Source organism: Crinia signifera, chromosome 12 (assembly GCF_055691185.1).
Source record: "Crinia signifera chromosome 12, ASM5569118v1, whole genome shotgun sequence".
NCBI lineage: Eukaryota > Metazoa > Chordata > Amphibia > Anura > Myobatrachidae > Crinia > Crinia signifera.
This window is the reverse complement of record NC_139228.1, coordinates 74,507,599-74,530,453: the sequence shown is the minus strand read 5'-3', so window position 1 is coordinate 74,530,453 and position 22,855 is coordinate 74,507,599. Positions and strand designations below refer to the sequence as shown.

General features: G+C 44.6%; 1 protein-coding gene across 2 annotated transcripts in view; it reads right to left on the bottom strand.

Annotated features, from left to right (window-relative positions):
* The window catches only part of MDGA2 (MAM domain containing glycosylphosphatidylinositol anchor 2), a 580,635-nt gene that overhangs the window by 123,213 nt on the left and 434,567 nt on the right, over positions 1-22,855 (bottom strand). For both annotated transcript variants that reach the window (XM_083166414.1, XM_083166413.1), the window contains exon 8: positions 11,024-11,317. In XM_083166414.1, the coding sequence (XP_083022540.1) occupies positions 11,024-11,317 (294 nt within the window). The remainder of the gene's footprint in view (positions 1-11,023; positions 11,318-22,855) is intronic.

Here is a 22,855-nt window from a genome sequence, read left to right as displayed (position 1 = left end):
CCAATACAAAAAGTTGTCACTGCCCATATGGGATTACATCCTATACAAGGGCGTAACTACTATAGGTATAAGGAGTGCAGCAGCTATGGGACCCCCAACTGTAAGGGGCCTACCCTCTCTGTCAAAGTAATATGTGCTATATACTGCACATTTTCACCATTGAGTGGCACATGGTGGTCCTCACAAACAATTGCTATGGGGCCAACAAATACCTAGGGCATAGTTTGAGGAGGGGTGCTAAAGGGTAGATACTTAAAGCCAACAAGACTCTTCAAACAACCTTAGCCCCATGCGTAACAATAGGAGATGTGCAAATAGTAATGATTATTTTTGTTAACCCTCTATAACAATTATAGCAGTAAGATTAGTTCAATGTTTATGATCATCTGATTTTGGTACTTGTTTCCTAGCACGGCGCCCCCGATTTTGATCGAAGTACATCGCATCGCATCGCATGCAATATAGCGGCATGCGATGCGATGCAAATTTTAACTGTACAAGCACCTTGATGGGTGCTTACAATGTTAAATGCCCCCCTATTGTCAACGCCACCCCACTATCAACATCAACACGAAGCGTGGCGAGTGCAGCGAGCCCGCGAGGGGCGGCGGTAGACGTCCTCTGACCTTTTCATACCCCCACTATCCACGTTGGTTGATTTTAGATAGTGTATCGAGCGCAGCGAGCCACCGAGCCCGAAGCGGTATTCCGTGTCCCCTCACGGGGCTCACAGCGCTCGCCATGCTTCGGGTTCACAGCGCTCGCCACACTATCTGAAATCACCTCCACCCTGACGTGGATAGTGGGGGTATGAAAAGGTTGGAGGACGCGTACCGCCACCCCTTGCGGGCTCGCTATGCTCGCCACGCTTCGGGTTGGCATTGATAGTGGGGTGGCGTTTACAATGGGGGTGCATTTAACATTGTAAGCACCCTTCAGGGTGCTTGTACAATTAAAAATCGCATCGCATGCCATTTGCTGGCATGCGATGCTATGCGATATTTAATTGTACATTCCTGTTAATTTACGCAAATATCGCATCGCATACTATCGCATACCACTATATACAGTATGTGATGGATGCCGTGCTAGGAAACAAGTACCCTGATTTTTTTTTGCAATTTGTTCTATGACTTACTGTAATGTAAGAGCACTAAAAAGGCCAAAATCAGAAGAAATCTTAAACATGAAAAATCGCTTTATCTATTGCCAACTTTTAGGCAATTTGCTACATGGTGAAATCAAAACTCTTGCATTGCATTTAAATATCGGTGACTGAAATGACTTACGGCATCATTTACTGTTGGTTCCATATTACTTGCAGTGATATTTGAAAATCAACTCAGTTGACAATAAAAATGAAATGTTCCAATAAAACACTGAATGAGTCCCTGTCTGGATTATCGGTTTCTGTACTGACAGGAAATACTAAGCCTTTATACGGTAATGCAGATGTGATATTCCTGTTACACTGTAACCAGCCTATTTCTACTGTCGGCATTAACCGCAGAGTTTTACCACATGCGGAGCAGGCTTACCAGTCCCCACCTGTTACACATTTCCTAATAGCTTTTCTCTTAGTTAGAATCCCAGCTGTGTCAGTGGTGAAATGCAGCTAAAGCACTCAATAAAGGGAAATGTTTGTCATACACATAAAACAAACAAGTCTGGAAAACAATAAAAGTGGAAACTTTCAAAAAAGACCTAGAACATCAACTAATGTGCTTTATTCATGAGCGATTGTCCAAAATGATGGGTTCCTGTCAGTATCTTATAATATCTATTATGGTGCATTTGTCTAGAGCATTTATGATGAAACCATACATATTCCCCCTGGTGGTGACAGTTATCACAGAGAAAGGAAGACGCGGGATCCTTCCTGAATGGATCCAGCCTCTCTAACCACAACTTATAGAGCATGGCGGTGGTTATCACTACTGATCAGGAAGGGATGCACCTCTCATGGCCCATGCAGACTGAGGGATCATGTTGGAGGGAATGGATTGTGAGTCCAACCAGGATAACAGCCAAAAAATGGGGAAGGGGGAGACAGAAATGATAGAGATGGGAGTTAAGGGACAGAGATGAGAGAGATGGGAGGGAGAGAGGAAAAGGTGAAATAAATTAGAATGATTGTGGGATAGGGAGAGAAAAATGAAGATGAGCAGAAATGAGAATTATGAGGGAATGGGTGACAGGTAAAATAGATGGTGAATGAGGGGTAGAGATGAGATATATAGGTGGAGAGGAGGAAATAGATGAGAGAGATAGGGGTATGGGAGTCGGAGATGAAGGGATGGGTGGATGGAGGACAGAGATGAGAAGGGGGAGCAGAGATGGGAGAGATGGGGGTTAGAGCGAAGAGACAAGGGAAGTGGAACTGAGATTCAAGAGATCAGGTTGGAGGACAGAGATGAAAGAGATGTGGATTGGGAAATAGATGATAGAGGAGGAATGAGGAACAGATGTGAAGAGATTGATGAAAGGAGAGAGATGTGAATGTAAAAAGTACATTTTAAGTGATATTCTACTGTACAACTCATATTCCTATAGTTTCCAATAATTAATTCAACGTATAAAGCCAGATGTAGGGTCTTATTCAGACCTGGTCGCTACGGTGCGATTTTGCACAGCCCTGTGATCAGATACCCGATCCGTGCAAGTCTGCGAGCTGCAAATCCATAAGCAATTCACTCACCATCAAATGAGTAATTTCCCGGTCTGTGCAAGTGTGTGCAACTCTGACCCTTTCACAACTCTGCAACAGAAACAGGCTGATCGAGGCCGGATCTGACGTAAGCCCTCCACTGAAAACACTTGGGCACACCTGCATTTTTCCTGACACTCCCAAAAAATGTGACCTCCCACAAACGCCGGCTACCTGTCAGTTAAGTTGAAAGGGGATAGTGAAAAAAGTAATTGCTGATTACTTACGCTGTTTGGCCTCGTACATAGCCTACGATACATACTTATGCACATTGGATAACCGATCAGCTTGTGAATTCACACAACAGCGATCAGCTCCAAAGAACCTCTGTAAAGCAATGCAAGTCCGGCAGCCTTACTGGATGCCCCGTCAAACTCAGAAGGTTTTTATAGAGGCCATCACTTTACAAGGCATGACCTCCGAGGTCAACCGGCCTCCTGCATATCTGAAGACTTGCACTGCATCACTTCCGGCCCATAATGGGACTCTTTTCTAAGACCTGCAATCGCAAAATCTGAGAAAATACAACCCCAAACCTTTTTTCTTTAATTTATATTTACATATTTTGCAAACACACAATCTACAAAAACAAAAAATTTCTATCGGAGATAAAAAAAAAAAGCAGTGAGAGAATAATAATAATCGATGTGCAGGTTTTTGACATGTAGCAGCGATATGGCTTAAATAACCTTGGGTACCATTGCAACCTTTTAATTAGTCCTTGTGGCGCAAAGAAAAATATTGCATCATTATAAATGCATTACGCATGTGGAAATGCTGGTCGGGAGTTTTTGGGAGTTGCTTCGTGAGCAGAGCTGCTGGAGCAAGTACGAGTCTTATAGAAATCTCATCTCCTAGTTCTAATTAACTGTGACATGATAGTAACTGTACATGGAAGGATCTAAGCGTGAACCCTAAGACAGTTTACTTTCTGCTAATTATGCTGTTGGGATGAAAGAACTATTTTTCAATGTATTGTTAGTGAAGAAGCCCAGCTGGATGGTGCACAAGTGACACAAATCAAACACTGATTCGGGAGAATGCAGTTGTAAGAATACGATCATAGAAATGTTGACCTTTCAAGGATACTGTAGCTTTCAAGTGACTGCCAATCTAACAATTAACAATGGAGGAGTTACTGTCACTGCTACCACATGGGGTGGGTCCATAGCCAGATAAAGGTGGGGGGGGGGGCGCAGGGGATACTGTATTCCAGCCCCCCCCCCCCTCTGAAGAGGCTGCAGCTATTCTTGCATATGACAAGATACATCATAAAGTAGATGAAGGTTGTCTTTAGCCCCCCCCCCCCCCCACCCTACACTATGGGGGTTATTCTAGTCCATTCTTTCTGACAAAATCCTTCTTATATGGACAAAACCATGTGCACTGCGGGTGGGGCAGTTGTAACTTGTGAAAAGGGAGTTAGATTTGGGTGAGTTATTTTGTTTCTGTGAAGGGTAAATACTAGCTGCATTATTTTTACACTGCAATATAGATCTCACTTTGAAGTAAAACCCCACAAAATCGAATTCTCTCTGCACAAGTTACATCTGCCCCACCTGCAGTGCACATGGTATTGTCAATTTGAGAAGGAATTTGCCATTGCGAGTGAACCAGAATAAGGGCCTATGTGATTTGGGCCCGATTTCACCCGATTCCAGCGGATCAGGCTGAAGAATCAGGTGAAATCGGCCCAAATAGCATGTGTGTCGCGGGTGCATCGAATCAGAGCTGGAAATCATACATGCTGCACGTAAGAACTCTGGGTGTCAGTTCCCCTCCCGTCAGCAGGGAATGGGGATTGCATGCAATACATCACATGCAGAAGTACCGCATGTGATCCTGCAGCTAGGGAAAGTCCCTGTGCGGCTCAAGGGGAGAAGTCGCATAGTGAATGAGGGCCTTAGTTCCACTACAAGAAAATCATATATTAAGAGGGAAGCCTAGATAAAGTGTATTTTGTCCCTCCTGGAATGGGTCATGTTGTGAGCTATGCACAATCATCTATATACTGTATATATATATATATATATATATATATATGTGTGTGTGTATATGTCTAGTGTCCGTGAGTCTCCAAAACACTGCCATCTGCTGGCAGAGAGTGAAACTATCTCTTTCCTCACACATGCAATAACACAGAAGGTAGCAGACAAACTTTCAAAGCTTTTGCTTCGAGCGGGCTTGCTAGAATAATATACTGTATACCCTCCCACCCTAAAGGGGGTCAGCAAATGCCTTTCTGTCATCAAAGAGCAAAATGGGGGCGTTAAAGACTGGTGGATCAATGTTGTATCCCCCAAATTTTGCAATAGGGCTCAGTGATGACAATTTCCACAGCTGATGTATTGTTATTTGTATTGGTACTCTTTACCTAGAACTGCGCCCATCGCCAGCATCGCATGTACATCGCATGCCATTATAATGGCATGCGATGCGACCGATGCGATGCCCGCGATTTCACATAGAAATGCATGTTAAAATGTAAATTGCGTCGGTCGCATCGCATGCGACCAAAAAAAATCGCATGCGATGCGACCGACGTGATTACCGCGATTTTACATAGGGAACAATGTTAAATGGCCCAATTGACCCGATTTTACATAGGGAACAATGTTAAATGGCCCACAGACCCTAAATAGCCACCCTCAAGTGTGAAATGCCCCCCCCAATTGTTAACGCCACCCCACGATCAACGTCAACCCGAAGCGTGGCGAGCGCAGCTTTTCATACCCCCACTATCCACGTCGGCGTGGAGTTAAGAATAGAAAGTTTGGCGAGAGCAGCGAGCCACCGAAGCCCGAATCGTGGCGAGTGTAGCGAGCCCCGCGAGGGGACGCGGATACCTGTGGAGCCCGCGAGGGGACATGGATACCTGTGAAGGTATCCACGTCCGCTCGCCATGCTTCGGGCTCGGTGGCTCACTGCGCTGCGGGTTGACGTTGATCGTGGGGTGGCGTTAACAATTGGGGGGGCCATTTCACACTTGAGGGTGGCTATTTGGGGTCTGTGGGCCATTTAACATTGTTCCCTATGTAAAATCGGGTCAATTGGGCCATTTAACATTGTTCCCTATGTAAAATCGCGGTAATCTCGTCGGTCGCATCGCATGCAATTTTTTTTGGTCGCATGCGATGCGACCGACGCAATTTTTTACCTTGCGATGCCCAAGATCCAAATCTTGTGCGCCGTTCTAGGTAAAGAGTACCTTTGTATAAGTCTACATTTGTAATAATTGATGCTAAAATAAATGTCCCCATTATGCAGTTATTATATCTATATTACAGTCTATCTGTGAAAGTCAATCCTTGGGTCTCAATGACAGGTTTAAGGGGGTTATTCTGGTTGAGTCCACCAAAACCCGCTTTGCGAATGGTTGGCTGGGGCCACCCATTCTGAAGGACGACTCACTCTCAGGGGTTTGTGAATGGATGTTACACAGTAACATCCATTTGCAGGACAGGGGGAACCACCCACATCTTTCGATGGTCACCGACCATCAAAAGATGTGGAAGGTGCACGGATATAAAAGTGACTCTCAAGTCACTTACATATGCATGCATGCTGGGAAGGAAATGGGCGGGCAGATGACATCTGGGTGATGGCCTCATTAGCATGAGAACGCCCAGCGCTGGGCATTACCATATGCTAATGTGCCGCCCGCCACTCCACTCCATGCCCCTCTCCGGCCCCTACCTGCTGTCCTGGGTGCATGTACCTGGGGAATAGTCTGTTCATCCTGTGCACCCCGATGCGACGGAACTTCCTGCCGCCGTCCGACGCCTCCCCTGCCGTCATCGCTGGTCCACACCGCCGCCCCGACCACCCCCCTAACCCTGCCCGTCTCCCTGAAGCGAGGACGGGCAAGGTCCTGCCGCCCAGCCGCCGAGATACTGGGATGCGTGTGCGCGTTAGACGCACGCGCGTTCCAGTCCGATGGAGTCCCTCTCGCCAGCAGGGATGTTCTGGCGAGAGCCGAGCAAGCATGAGAGGGGCTCCGTCTGTACATCTGCCCCACCTATAGCTCACGTTCGGTTCCTTACTAGAATTAAGGAACGTTTTTTTTCAAAGAAAGCATAGCAAATATGTCCACATGCGTAACTGAATATTTCTATCACAATACAGAAACAGCAACCTGTAATCTTATCATAGAAAACAGTATGCTTTTATACAGATACATGTCGCACGGACGTTGCTATCACAGGTCGGCCAGACACAAACAAAACACAGTACACCACAATATATCTGAAAGTGCAGAAAAACAATTCCAGTACATCAGCATGGGCTTCCATCATATCTCCTACGTGAGCAGGATTCTGAGGAGATAAGTGGCTAAGACTATAACAGAGCTGCATAGTCAGAACGGGAATCTTTTCTCTCAGGATTATAAAACACAGTGTACAGATTGTACCCTGCACATTGTTTTCACCTTAAACAGCTGCATTTCGTATTCAGCAGATTATATACACTACTCCTTTCTGTCTATTTCTTATGTCCCAGAAACTAGAATAAGAAGGGCGAAATGTAATAGGGGGCTATTATTTCGCATGTCCCGAAATCGCACCAAATGGCAATTTTTAAAATCGCATTTTTTGCAGCGAACTCGCATATTTAATGAGATGCAAATTTGCGGCAAAATTTTTTTAATATGGTGTAATTTTGAGTCATGAAAATGTGCAAATTTGAGAACATAAATAAAACACACACACACAGAAAAGTACAACTTTATTACACACACACCTCACTTTTACACCAACGTACTCACCGAACCAGGGTCTAGCGCTGCCTTCACTCCTCCACAGCCAGCTCACCTCGCACTGACAGCGGGGTGAGCCGGCTTCCTCTGGCGCTGCTAACAGCTTCTATAGCACTGTCCCAGAACTATAGAGGCTGTTATCGTGGTTGGCTCAATGCGTCTCCATGGAGACGCTTTCAGCCAATCAGGGCTGAGCTATGCAGCTCCATGGAGATGCATAGAGCCAACAAGGCTAGCAGCCCCTATAGTGCAGAGACAGCACTATAGAAGCTGTTAGCAGCGCCGTAGGAAGCCGGCTCACCCCGCTGTCAGTGCGGGGTGAGCTGGCTGTGGAGGAGGGAGGGCAGCGCTGGACCCTGGTTCGGTAAGTACGTTGGTGTAAAAGTGAGGTGTGTGTAATAAAGTTGTACTTTTCTGTGTGTGTGTGTTTTATTTATGTTCTTAAATTTGCAAATTTTCATGACTAAAAATCTTATGTAAAAAGTGTCCCCTGGCTGTGGCATGGCACCGCGGGCTGTTGGAGCCCGGTGCTGGTTTCAAAATACTGGGGACCCCTACGCTTTTTGTCCCCTGTATTTTTGGAACCAGGTCCGGCTCAATGAGCCCGGGGCTGGTTATGCTCAGGAGGGGGGACCCCACGTTTTTTTATTTTTATTTTAACATTTACACATTTTTAAAGACAGAACCATGCACAGATCTCAATGATCTGTGCATGGTTCTGCCAAATTCGCCCGTCAGATCCTGGTCAAATTTTTTGGCGATTTTTGGTAACGTTTACCAAAAATCGCACGCTATTACATTTGCGATTTGTGTACTTTATAATGGGAAAACATCTGGATGAGAATTGAAGTGTAACTAAAAATCGCCACTTCAAAATGTGCGATTTCGCGGCAAAAAGTTTTTACTGCGAATCGCACCCTATTACATGTGCAATTTTCAGAAAACATGCGATTTCTGCGTTTTTTTACAAAAAATCGCACATGTCTACAAAATCGCCCCCTATTACATTTCGTCCAAAATGTTGACTTTTTAACCCTTCTGTTGTTCTGCCTTAGGCATACTTGCCAGATATGGGTAGTAGGGTCGAAACACATTAAGTCGACTAATAAAGGTCAACATGGTTACATGTTACAGTGGTACAGTGCATTGCTCGCTACATTCGCCAAGCTTTGCCATGGTGCCTCGCTGCTCGCGGGACACTATAATATTCTCCCCCCACACCCTAATGGATGGTAGGGTATGAAATACCGCCTGTTTTTGAAAAAAAAATTAAAAACTCATGATGACCTTTTTGACTGCTCGTGTTGACCTTCCGACCTTGTCAACCTTAGCGGGTTTCGACCTATTTCATGACCGAAGTTCTAAGTCCTAAAGGTCAACCACTAAAGCTGCAACCGATCCCTCTTGAGCCACCGGGGAAGGTCCTGGGCAGCAGGATCGCATGTGATGTACAGTATATCGCATATGGTACTTTTGCATGAGATCCCTTTCACTGCTGCCAGGAATCTGCCCATGTTGGAGGTCAACCTGCAAGCAGTTCCGATCTCCGACTCCAATCTGACGTGTACAGGAACGAGTTTTGGAACGGATGTTGAACACATTCGGTTTGCCCACTTTTGCACCCGATTTCTCGGCCCAACCTGGAATCGGGTGAATAGTGGCTGAATTGGACTAGTGGATTTACTCAATCCTATCATATCAAACATCTGAAATAGCGTTGCTAAATGAGGGAAGGACCATTTGCATATCTATAATGGCTGCACCCTGCTTCTATTTCTTGGTGGTAGCAGCACTGCACAAGTCACATGCACACCAGGAAAGTCACTGGGAAAATGGCCACCCAGAAACCTAGACATGTGCACTAGACCAGTGGTAGCCAACCCTAGCCCTCGAGAGCTACCAACAGTTCACATTTTACAGACAACCTAGCTGCTGCACAGCTGCACTCATTAATCACTGACACATTTTAAAAGATACACAGATGGAGCTAATTAGCCCACTTGTGATTCTGTGAGGAGACCTGCAAAACATGCACTGTTGGTAGCTCTCGAGGACTAGGGTTGGCTACCCCAGCACTAGACTCTTGTACTGGGCTAGGATCTACAAGTGGTCCTAGTGTTCAGAGTCTAGAGAAGAGGGGCCCAGACAGAAACTGCACATGGGCCCTTCTCTTCCATTTCCCTGGGGAGGACAGTCTTCTATCATCACGTATACCACTTTAAGCACCAGTGTCTCTTGTTATCTGTACCAAAGCTTTGTAAGTGATTGCCACAAAATGCGGGCAGAATCTCCGGAATCTCCGCACAGCACGAAGCTGATAGGCTATTCTATTAACCTATTGCATTGACTTTGTACGTGAAAATGATTGTTTTGAGGTATTGTTATAAGAACACAAAATAATTTTTAAAGCAGTATATTGCTGGCATATTGCATCTTTCTCTTATATATATAAACTGTACCAAAGCACAATTCTTTTTGTTTTTTTGCACAAATCAGACACAATGATTCACTTATTACTGTTATTTATATGGCTCTTGGCAAAGGATATTTAGCACGTCAGATCAGTCCCTGTTCCAGAGAAGCTTACAATCTATATGTACATGTACTGGCGGCACCGGAGGTGGGCCTTCAGCAGCGCGGCATTAACCTATTCACTAGTCTGTGAGTATATGCAGCCTAATGAACAGGTCTGAATCAGTCCGATAGGGTGAATTACGATATTTCCTAGCTAAGCATGAGTTTTTAGGAAAGTAGGATAACTGTTTCCAAATAAGGGCCCTTATTCTGATCCACTGGCAGCGATGTGAATTCCGCAGCACTGTGTGGTGTTAATGCAGGGCGCCACTCACATGACCGCCTGCCCCCCCCCCTGGATCGGTGAGGTCCCCGAACGGCTGCGAATGGGTGTTTTGCATTAACAACCATTTGCAGACTTGGGTGTGGGGAACCCACACCCCACACCCAAATCATTTGCTGACCATCGAATGATTTGGAATGAGCATGCACATCTAAGCCACTCTCGGGTTCCTTCATTTTGCATGCACCCTGTACAGGGATAGGGCGGGCAGCTGACAACTGGTGATGTCAGCTGCCCATCCCTGGCAGCCGCGTCACTGCCTCATTTCCATGGGAACACCCAGCGTTTTCATGGAAACACCCATGAAATGCTGGTCATTCCCATAGACACGTGCACAGCCCCCCCACCCCCCACCCACCCACCCACACTGGTGGGTGCAAATGGGACGGTGGACATGTAGTTCACTGTGCCCATTTGCACCAAGCGCATGCACATTAATGCGCATGTGCATTAGGAAAACATCGGTCCCCCGTGCGAACGCTCGGGGGACCGAACAAATTAGAATAGCTCCCAATAGCTTATACTGAACTTTGTGACTGTCAGTTACAGTTTAGTGTTTTTGTTTTTGTTCTGTTCTTTTTTTTTTCTCCCAAATTATGTCTGTAGCAAATCAATATTTTCTAGAAGTTAAAATGACATTGTTTCGTTTTACAAAAATGTAAACATAATGTACAAAAATAACGGTGACAACCCTTGTACTCACATTGCACGATCAGCTGAACCAGGGCTTCTCTTGGCTTGACGTTAAATCCATTGTATTGACTTGTTTGGCACCTGTAAGTTCCGGTCATTTCTCTGGATACGTTTACAATCCGTAATATTCCGTCATAACTCTCCATCTGCATTGATCCGTCAGGCATTGGCACCTCTTTATCAGCTCTGGACCACATAATAATAGGCTTCGGTTTTCCAGATACTTGACACTGCAGTTCTATGGTGTCTCCTTCCCTGGTGACCATCGGTGACTTGCCCTTTGGAACAGTGAGATTTGGCGGTACTACCAATGGAAAAAAAAACGTATATTTGTTAGTAAATCCAAGACATAAAAAATAGTATACAAAAGCAATGCAGTCATTTTATAGGGTATATACAGTAGTCTAGAAAACTGGAGAAGGCGACTAGAAATGTTTTTGATTTGATTAATACAGTATTTGTACATTTCTGCACCATGGGCCTGATTCACGTTCAATCGGTCCCCGGAGCTCTGCGCATGCACATATTTGCGCATGTGCAGGGCCGATGTACGAATGACAATTGCCAATGTGTTTGCACGGGTAGGCGAGGGAAGGGGGGGGGCGGTCAGGGGGTGTCCCAAGGTCACCTGACTCCAGCGCCCACCCCTTTTTCGGCGGACACCGAATTTGAAGGCCTTTACCGACACTCGACTATCAGCACATTTAATACCAACATGGAACGTGAATGGAAGCTGGCGAAAATGGTCCGTATTCCGACTGCCGGTTTGTTCCACAGTCGGAATCCAAGATTGAATACGCCCCTTAGTGTGCGGAGGTGAACCACTTCCTTTAATGTGATGGAGAAAGTTCTGTGATTGACGTATAATCTAAGTCAGGCATGTCCAAACTGTGGCCCTCCAGCTGTTGTGAAACTAAAGGTGACATTCTATGGGATGAGAGTTTTTCGCACGTCAGTTTTTCGCCCATTATCGCACTTTTTTTAAATCGCATTTTTGCCTTAGATTCGCATATTTAATGAGGTGCGTGTTCCGGAAAGAAAAGTGCGATTGAGTGCGATAATGGGCGAATTTTCGGCATGAAAATGTGCGATCTTTAGGCATGAAAATGTGCGAATTTGAGCTTATGTGCGATTTTGGGTTTGTATAAAAAAATAAAAAATAAAAAAATAAATTGCGTGGGGTCCCACTCCTGAGCATAACCAGCCCCGGGCTCATTGAGCCGGACCTGGTTCCAAAAATACGAGGGACAAAAAGCGTAGGGATCCCCCGTATTTCTAAAACCAGTCCCGGACTCTTGGACCGGTCCTGGTTCCAAAAATACGGGGGACAAAAAAATCTGGGGGTCCCCCGTATTTTGAAACCAGCACCGGGCTCCAACAGCCTGCACTTTTTACATAAGGTCCCCCGGCCATACCATGAGCACCGTGGCTGGGTAACCGTAGAGGAGTGGGGACCCCCCCAATAAAGGAGTCTCCCCCCCCCCAGGCTTCACCCATCCAGGGCTGAAGCCCTGGGCTGTCACTGGCGTCCCTGGCCAGTGGACGCCGGCCTGATGGGGTTAAATCTTTCAATCCTAACATTGCTTTATACAGGAGAACTATAAGTAACAGCAGACCTCCCCCGCAGGCTGGGACTTGGAGAACCACAAGTCCCAGAATGCGGGGCATTAATGGGCCCGCTGGGACTTGTAGTCCACCTGTAAAAAGAATGTTAAAAGAAAACACACATACAGAAAAGTAAAACTTTATTACACACACACACACACACACACCTCACTTTTACACCCACATACTCACCGATCCAGGATCCAGCGCTGGTGTCCCTTCTGCAGAGCCGGCTACCCCCGCACTGACAGCGGGGACAACCGTCTGTCTCTGATGCAGCTAACAGCTTCTGTCGCATTGTCCCAGCGCAACAGAGGCTGGGAGCATCTTCAGCTTGGAGACGCATCGCCCAATCACGCTCTCAGCCTGTGTCGCGCTGGGACAGCGCAACCTAAAGCTGTTAGCTCCATCGGAGAAAGACGGTTGTCCCCGCTGTCAGTGCGGGGGTGATACAGTGGAGAGAGGTAAAGTAGCAGCTAATCGGCTCATTGCTACCGTGTTTCAGCCTGTTTAAAAAATGACAGTTAGGAGCTGATTGGTTGGTACTTTGTGGACTTTGGATTGTATGTACTTAGCCTTGGGGAGATACAGTATAAAGTGCCCATTTAAATTGTGAGGAGGATCCAACCTTCCCTGTTACAGAACATCAAGAGCTGAAAAAAAAGTGGTGAAACTAATTTTAATTCATACATTTACGTTGTATTTATAGCTTTTATATCCTATTGTTAAAGGGTTGTGTATACATAGATATATATGGATTATTGCATGTATATACAGATGTATAATATATTCAGCAGCACCACTGCTTTTCTGCTTTTGATATGTCACAGACTGTATATTTGAAGAATAACAGTTAGGGGCATTTGGCTGACACTTTATCTATGCATGTTATCAAGTATGTAATATATGTGCTGGATCGATCCCCCGGGGATCGCCAGTACCTGTTTGCATTTGGCACCGCATAAACCAGTGTAGTGTTAAGCCCACCCCCCGGACTCCTATTGGGTGGGGGGGTGGGCTTCACACTGTCATAGTTTATGCTGATTCTGGGCAGTGCTGGTAATCCCCTGGGGATCGATCGAGCATGTGTATTACATGCATGATAACATGCATGTATATATGTGCTGTGTGGTTCCCACTGCACTACTTGGTCTGCACTAACGCTGCCTCTGGTTGTGAGTTTGCAGAATGCAAACTCGCCAAGTTAAACCTACACTCTTTGGGGTATATTTAGGCGGGCTATGATGGCGAGCAGTGCCGATAGCTTGCCATCATAGCTCGTGGTCAGTATTCAACTGACCCCCGTTCACTCGCCATTTCCCCCTCGCTGGTTCTTTTCAGCGAGGTGGAAATGGCAGGTGCGGCCATCAAAATGTTGAGGCAAGCTTGCTGCATTTGTGGCAATCCTTGATATTCCAGGGAATCTTTTCCCGGAACATTGCATACAGCGAGCAGCCGGCGAGGGGTTTAGGTAGTGAGGATGGCTTGTTTTCAGAGAACCTCGCTGCCCTGAATACCGCCCTTTGTGTATGCACCCAAGATTTGCCTAATTCAATTAAAATGCCAATTTACGCTACTTGCAGGGAGGTTGTGTGAATTTGGCAAAAAAAGGGAATTAGGAAAATAGCATGAAAATGTTGGGAGACCTTCCTGAACTCCAAAAAAACTGAGAAATTCATTATTAGGACCATATAGGAAGACTGTTAGAATGCATAAGGAACATTCTGGAAACTTTAAAAAGGGATGATTTGAGTATTTTGTTTAAAAAAAGTAAAATATTGTAAAAAAAAAAACCTGCAAACTTACTTTTAAATTAAATAAAAAATTGAAAAAAAAAGTAGAAAAAAGGTGATGTGAGGTTAAATGGAGGACACTTATTTTAATTTGTTTTTAAACTAAAAATAAGATAAAAAAGCAAGTGTTTTTCATTTAAATTAATACTTTCATTAATTTCGGGGTGTATACATAAAAAAAAGTTGATTTTGAAGAACTTTAAGGCAATTTATTTTGGGACCACCCAAATGACATGCAATTATTGACCCAGTTAAGCTGTTTGGAAACTTCCCCTACTGAGGGGGAAACAAAAACTTGGTGAATTTATTCTGAAAAAAACTGTGAGTTTAGAATTGAATTGTAAACGTAATTCACATTTTTTCCTTGCCGGTACAAACTTGCACCTAACTCATTTCTCAGTACATGTGCCTTGTTTTTTCTTTAAGACACATATATTAGATATCACGATTCCATTATAATTTAAATACAATACAAGGTTTCAGGAATTTTCATACGTACATTTGTACACTATTTAATAGTAAAAAGCCTGTTTTGGCATTTATTTAAAAGATTAAGACATTTGCCGTATTCATTTGCAACCTTTAAATCTCCGCCATTGACATTTATTTGTTTAAAATTCAATGTGTGCCTTTGCTAAGCATCTTTTTTTATTAATGCAAGAAGCCTTAAAGGGTTGGACGATAGTCAAATGTAAAAGAAAAAAAAAATCACTTTGTGTTATTTAAAGGGAACTGAGACAGTAGGTTATTATTAGATCTTTGCCTAAAGCAATTTCTCATGTACAAAACCATGGGTCAGTGACTGGAAAATCAGTTGGTGTACGGACGGACGTTTCGTGCGGAGCAGTCTCCGAGTATATAACGAAACATAATATACAATGTTCCTGGCAGTCAGTCTTGTATCTGCTACATTGTCTCGTTCCCAGCAGGTGCTGCTGCAGTACAGCAATTTCCCAGACTCACAAACTCCAACTAAGCAATATACGCATCAGGCCATAGTGTGATAATGTACTAGTTATAAAAAAAAAAACAATGCATATTGAATACTCCTACAGGAATGTTTTGGCACTACGGGATGGAAAATTAATTTTTCTTTTACTTTATTAGGGGTTGCATGTTTATGAATGTTAAATTATGCAATGTGTGCTTCATTTTGCCATTGTGTGTTTTAGAAGAAAAAGTCATCAATAATTCAGTAACGAACATTTCACTCCTTCATGACTGATGACTGGTTAGACTCTACAATTTTATTATGAATTCATTAAATAGAAATCACATTTTAAATCTTTAAAACTTACTTTTTGAATCTATAAAGGCAATTTTTTTTTTTTACAAAAATTTTGGTGGGTACCCTGTTTGTTATTTAGATAAAAAAGAAAATATTTTGGGGGTTTATTTAAAATGCACCTGGGTGATCCTTTTATTTCCATACAGTACATCCCAGACACTAATAATCAGTGGCGGTTTTAAGGGCTCCCCCCCCTTAACGGAGCATGGATCGCTATGTGCGCCCCCCCCCCAGTGATGGAGAGGTGAGGTCCCATGCGTCGCCATCACCCACAGGGAAAGAGTGTGAATCCATTGACTTTCCTGCCAAGATCACAGCACTTTGCCTATTGGCATAGATGATCTGTGCTCCGCATGGATCGCTTAGCGCATATCGTTGGTGCATCGCGGGCGTGCAGCGATGTGTGCTGAGTGATCCGCGCTTAAACACGTCACTCAGCACTGTTACCCCTGTTGCCCTTTATGTATGGGGCTTTAGTGAAGCCAGATTCAGTCCGTGAGACTGCACTGGCTTCACTGTCTGGGCTGTGGTCAGCAGATACCAGACTTCCTGAAGGAAGCCACTCCCTGCCTTAGCGTGCAGTCCAATTTGGCTTCCATGTGCTGCAGCCCAAGGAAGCTGGGGGTATGCGCATGTGCAGTACTGTCTAAGCTACACATGCACTGGTCCCGGCACCTGTCATCTGCATTGTATAGACATCGGACTGTGGTGGCAGGGACTGAAAGCAGCGGTGAGCACACGGGAGGTGGTGGTGGTGGTGGTGGTGAGGGGGGGTGACACAGCCAGGGTCAGCCCCCTCCTTTGATGAGATTGCTAATAATGAGACCATTATGCGATGTAGGTGGCTGCTACATCCCTCTATATATCCATCTTCTGGTAGACTTTTAACCGCTTCAGTGGTATGCCTCGAAATTTTCCGGGCTCAGCTGCGCTGCCGTAGCGGGCTGTCCCAGAAAATTTCTGGGCATTCCACAATACAGTGGGTGCACATCAGTGGTGCCTCCAGCTGTGCATCACTTGTGCACCACCTCTAGGGGCACCCCCCTGTCGCCCCCCCCCCCCCCCACATGCTCACCTCCATCAAGTGCCAACTCTGTCACTCCCCACCCCGGCGATCGCCCTGCCACTGCCCCCGCTGCCATTCACAGAAGTGAGCATGCGCCAGCGGCAGAGCATCTCCGAGCCTGCCTGGTCACTGCTGTGGGGGCAGCATCAGGAGAACACTGGAGATCTGAAGTGGGGAGTTAGGACTGGGTAGTTAACAACAGGGGGGAGGGGGGCTGTCCCTAAGTTCTGTGGTGGGTATTTCTGGGCAGGACAAACCTGCCCCAGAAAAACCCACCACTCAAGGGGTTAATACTGGTGCCACATTTTTATTGCACCCAATGTTTCCTACATCAAATAGGGGTTTATACATACAGTACAGCAGTGAAAAGATTGGAGAATTGGTTGCCATGGGTAACTTCTCCACTCTTTTCACTGCTTCGTGAATAGACAACAATCCAAGTGTGGGGTAGGAAACTGGGATTGTTGTTGTGATTTGTGTTACACTTGATGCTGCCTTGATAAAGGTCTTCAGTGACCGAAACGTCGGCAGGCTATTTCTTGTATTAAACTGGAAGCTGATTTGGATGAACTTATTCACAGAAGTCTGGTGAGTGCTGTTTTCCCTTTTGGGAGCAAGTATATATATATATATATATATATATATATATATATATATATATATATATATATATATATATACAGTGGTCGAAGTGGAAATTATGGAAAAGTAAAGAGTGAATATAGTGCGCACCTTCGGACACCCCCCTGTCCATCAACGTCCCCTGCCAGACTGCCCCGTTGTACAGGGGTATTACAAAAGCACAATATGTGCTGCTGAGTGATCAGAGAGCATCCTGAGGGGGAAAAAAAAACTTTTTTTTTTATCTTCAGATTAAAGTGGGGGTATGCCATACCCCCGTATACCGCCCCACTTCGACCACTGTATATATATATATAAATATATGTGTGTGTGTGGAGAGAGAGAGAGAGAGAGAGAGAGAAATGGTGGTCAGTCCGGCACTCTCTCCTACTATGGACAACTGCCCCCGTTGCCCTTCTGGGGCTATTAGATAGATGCTGGCTGGAAACAAATAGAGGCACTCGGTGGTCTTGAAAAAGGGGTCTGACACCAGTTCTTCACTTAAGAATTTATTTCAAGACCACCGAGTGCCTTTGGTTGTTTCCAGACAGTATCTATCTATCTATATCTATAGATATATCCTCCTTTATCGTTAAACAGAATTTTTGTTGTGATGTACTCCATTAAAATGTTTCTGAGTAACAAAGTGGCTGGTATGCATAAGCAGCTTCTGCTGATTACAATGATATGCTGCAATCCTATATTCTGTATGCGACTGCATATGAAATGCTACTTATGTAATGCTACATTACACTGTTTTCGTGGAAAACACATTCCATTTCTAATGCGGATACATCTACAGTCACACTCACAATATAAGCATGCTGCATAGCATTTTACACAGCAGAAGCTGCTTGTGTGTACTATTCATACAACCATGTGAATAAGGCACCCAACATTAGTAAAACTCCCCAGGAACTGCAGGCTCATTCCCGCCAGGCATCCCACGGTGTATATCATATTGAGGCTAGATGTATGAGGGCACATCCGTACTAATGCTACTGTGGCCATGGTTCTAGCTGTTGGCTTGGCAAGAAGGGGTTTCTGGGCAACTGGAAACCCTCCGCTCCCTTACACTTGCCTTTGATACCATTAGAGGATTGCTGATGATAACTTTATCTTTGCTCCAAATGTGTTTATACACAAGAGTGTCAATGTATCCTTACTCAAACATGGCATCTTTATGTCCAGCTCCAAATCAGACCTATATATATATATATATATATATATATATATATATATATATATATATATATATATATATATATATATATATATACAGTATATTGGCAAACGGCACATTTATATGACATCTTAAATGTTTGATGGCGCCTTGGAAAATTTCTATAACTTAGGGAGCATTTTAAACATAGTAATATTGATGTCCACCATTCAATAATGTAATTCATACAAGCAATCCCTGTGTTGGCAAGCTTTTTACGGACATGCTGCGGCACGGGAATATATTGTTCCGGATCTGGTTTGCTCTTTGCTGGATGTAAAAGCCATAGACAGTGTTGGCCTTTTACTTTGCTGACACTTGCTGCATGATAGTTGTCAGTAACTGCGGAAGCAGAAATATATATGTGAATATTAGCAGTACGAGCGATAGCCGCACACTACCCCCCTCTGCCTTCCCTCAGCACAAAAGCAAATGTTTAACTTACAACTGTCATTGTTAGGCTGTTAGCTCACAAATGTATCATACGTTATAATGCAGCTTTGCAGCAGATACGGTATAGAGATTCTCTGTATCTAATGAAGATGTAGGCTAGGGAAGACCGGCACTGGCTTTGGCACAAAGACATTGGACGAAGGAGCCAGCACTCAGCATGGCCGCCGACAGGGGGGTGCCCTGGGTACAGCTGTCCCGGGCCCCAGCCTCTGGAGGGGCCCGGGCAGCAGCCCACAGCAGTGCCTCCCCCCACCCGCCCGGCACCCGTACACAACCTCCCCCTCCCAGCGCTGGTGGCCACCCAGCCAGACACGCACAGTGCAGCCTGCAGAGTGCCGAGCCTAGGACACAGAGGGGCTCGGCGCTCTGCAGGCTTCAGTGTGCGCTCCGGAGCTGACCGATGGTGGAAGCTGACAGAGCCGGAGGGTGATGCCGCGTGAAGTTAAGTAATGGTAATGGGGAGGCGAGGTGCGCAGGCGGGGGTGTAGTGCTGTGCCGCTGGGGGCCCGGACTGTAGGTCAGTCCCAGGCCCCAACAGTTCTAGTGGCGGCCCTGGCACTCAGTAAACATAGAAGTGCAGAAATACAGAGTTGTGCACAGAGAACTAGGTGCCTACAAAGGGCCTAACATGCCCTAAGGGACCCCAGAAAGATATTCTGGCCATCCAAAACATTCCCAGAGAAGCAATGCAAGACTACTGTTTGATATTATGACCACACGGACCCACCCACACTTCCTTTGATGTTCTTTGATAGGATAAAAATATTTGGACACGCAATTGAGTTTAGTAAGGCTTTTGACACTGTCCCACATCGCAGACTGTTAAATCCCAACAGAGGTGGTAGACGCAAATACAGTAGTACAATTTAAACATGCTTGGGATAGGCATATTGATATCCTTACAAAGAAATACGGATCAAATATGGTTTGTAACATGTTTAAAAAAGGGGCAGACTAGATGGGCCGAGTGGTTCTTATCTGCCGTCAAATCAAATTCTATGTTTAAAAATGGTCTCCTTCACCATATGTGGGTAGTCAGGTTACTTTACAGGTATTAAGTCTACTTCCAAATGACCTTGAGCCTGATTCAGATTTTGACGCAATGCCGATGTTCATGCAGCTGAGCATTTATCGGTAGACTGTGCACACGCCAAGGTACTGTATTAATGTCACCTGCAACCAGCAGCAAAAATATAGTGCTATGGGTTGTTTGGCGTAACTATAGCTCCGCAGCCCCCGCGGTGGCGGGGAGGCGCAGAGCAAGTTTGGGCGCCGGGGGTCTGTGTGGCTATAGTTACCCGCTGCTGTCTGCGGTACCTGCCTGCCGTGCCGTGACTGCCGTCACAGTCCCGTCTCTCCTAGCGCTGGCTCCTGCTTCTATAATGAAAACGGAAAACTAGAAAATGGCTGCCCCCATACTGCAGACAGTTTTCTGTCTGCAGTATGGGGGCAGCCATTTTATAAGAGTCACGTTTCATTATTAGCAGCAGGAGCCAGCGCTACGGGACCGTGACGGCACGGCAGGCAGGTACCGCAGACAGCAGCGGGTGGGCAGGTATGAGCATGGGGGGGGGGCTGCCGAGGGGAGGGGGAGCGAATTTTTTTTAGCGGCGGGGGTGCGCATAATAATTAGCTACGCCACTGGGATGTTTGTATGTATTTATGCAGTGTGCTGCGTTTTCGTGTATGTATGTATGCAATGTGTGTGTTGTGTGTATATGGATGTGTGTATTTTATGTATGTATGTATGCTGTGTGTATGTATGTTTATGTATGTATGATGTGTGTTTATGTAGGCTTTGTGTGTGTTTATTTAGTCCTTAGGGGCCTCCCCTTGACTTTCGTATACTGGGGCCCCTGGAACCTTAATCTGCCTAAAAAAGAAAAGACAATCAGAAAACACAGCTGATAACAATAGGGTGTACACAGGTCTGCATCTGCAGTATTTACAGTGCAATATTATCTAATGGGCCCTACACACGTAGCGATATGTGCCAGCGGTGGACGATTCCCCGTCAGCTTCCCGGATCTAGACCGCTCAGAAAGTGTCAGCAATGTGCACCAGCAATTGTGCTGTCTGATTTAGCAAGGGCGAGTTCAGGGAATAAAAAAAAGGATGACATTTAAAATAATGGGTTGGTATATCTCTCATTGCCAGCTACAAAAAAACGTGGGTGATGCGCAGTCTCTTCTGAGCAATATCACTCGATTTAACCAGCAGGCAGGTTATACTTGCACACAGGGCTATTTTCTGAGCGATGTACTTAAATTCAATACAATTGCTCAGAAAATGCCTGAAATCTATGTAGGTAGGCCCAATAAGTCTTTCTCCAACAATTTGTTCTATGGTAGATTAATCACTGACGCTTTAGTTAATGCACTAAATACAACATACAGTATAGATGCTCGATGGAATTAATCACAAGGCCAGCACAGGCTAATGGATTTTAATAAATATTGTTTGCAGAAGAGGATGACATTGGGTACAAATGGCAACTTTTATTTTAATTAATTAATCGACTTGAATGTATGAGAATATCATTAATGGAGAAGGATGAACACGGGGATAATGGGTCATGGAATAACAACGCAGGTAAAAGAAGGCAATCGGAGGAGAATGGATATAGATGCACGGATTGCTGTAAAGGCGCATGTACCTTACTGATTTATGAGTACCACCGTTTTCCCCCCTTTACCATGTCGCTGGCTTCTATGGTCTAAAGAATGATAGTCAACCTTGCAAATTAATGGAGCAGGGATTGAGGAAATTAGAGTAATTCTGTCTACCTAAATCTACAAATTAATGTAGCAAGAAGACAAGGAAATGGTAAACTAGGACTAAGATTTATTTTACAAATATAATGATTTATTCGCTAGTTTAAGTTGTAGTTATGTTTGATTTGTGGAAAAAATAATAAAAATTACTCAATTTAAAAAAAACAAATATAATGATTTGTGATGTGCAAAATATCCACTAAAAATGCCAGCATTACTCATATTTGTTATATAAATTCAAATACAAATTTTGTGTAAGAAAAAAAATGTGGGTGAAATTTAATTGGATAAGAGATTCAGAAAGTGAGAGATTTGGTAAGAAATCTCCAGTTATTTTAAAGCGGCAATCATTTACACAGCAAAATCAAACTGGGTTGCAGTGTAAATGATTGGCGCTTTAAAAAAAAAAAAAAAAAACCTAGAGATTTCTTCCCAAATCTCTCATCCTATTAATTCTCCCCCTATATTTCCTATATAAGGTAACATTACAGGTCGTTATAATGAATACAAATGTTTGCTTGGCAATTTTAACATCACACCTATTCTGACAAATTCGGGTGGCACTCAAAGGTTAAATATAGGATTTCTCTAACTATTTCTGTACAGAAACCCTGATCTTCATTTAGGAATCTTATGAATTCTACGCAACATCTCTAAATCATTTACCGGACTTCACCAAAACTAGAAATCCAGAAATGAATAAAATCATAAAAAATAGACTATACACTCACAAAAGTAGTCTGATAAAGGTAGAACGTTGCAAATATTTAAAACAAATTGTTAATGTTAGATCTTAATGACATTACATGCTGTATTCAGAATTTGATTCTAAGTGATGTCAGATAAGGACTAATACATACCTCCCAACTGTCACGATTACAGCGGGACAGTCCCGATTTTCAGGTCCTGTCCCGCTGTCCCACCCGCGGCAGGCATTGTCCCGCTGCGGGGGGTGGCAGTTGGGAGACCCCCCAATCTAATAGAATAGACGCTGTGCGCATGCGCACAGCGTCTATTCTA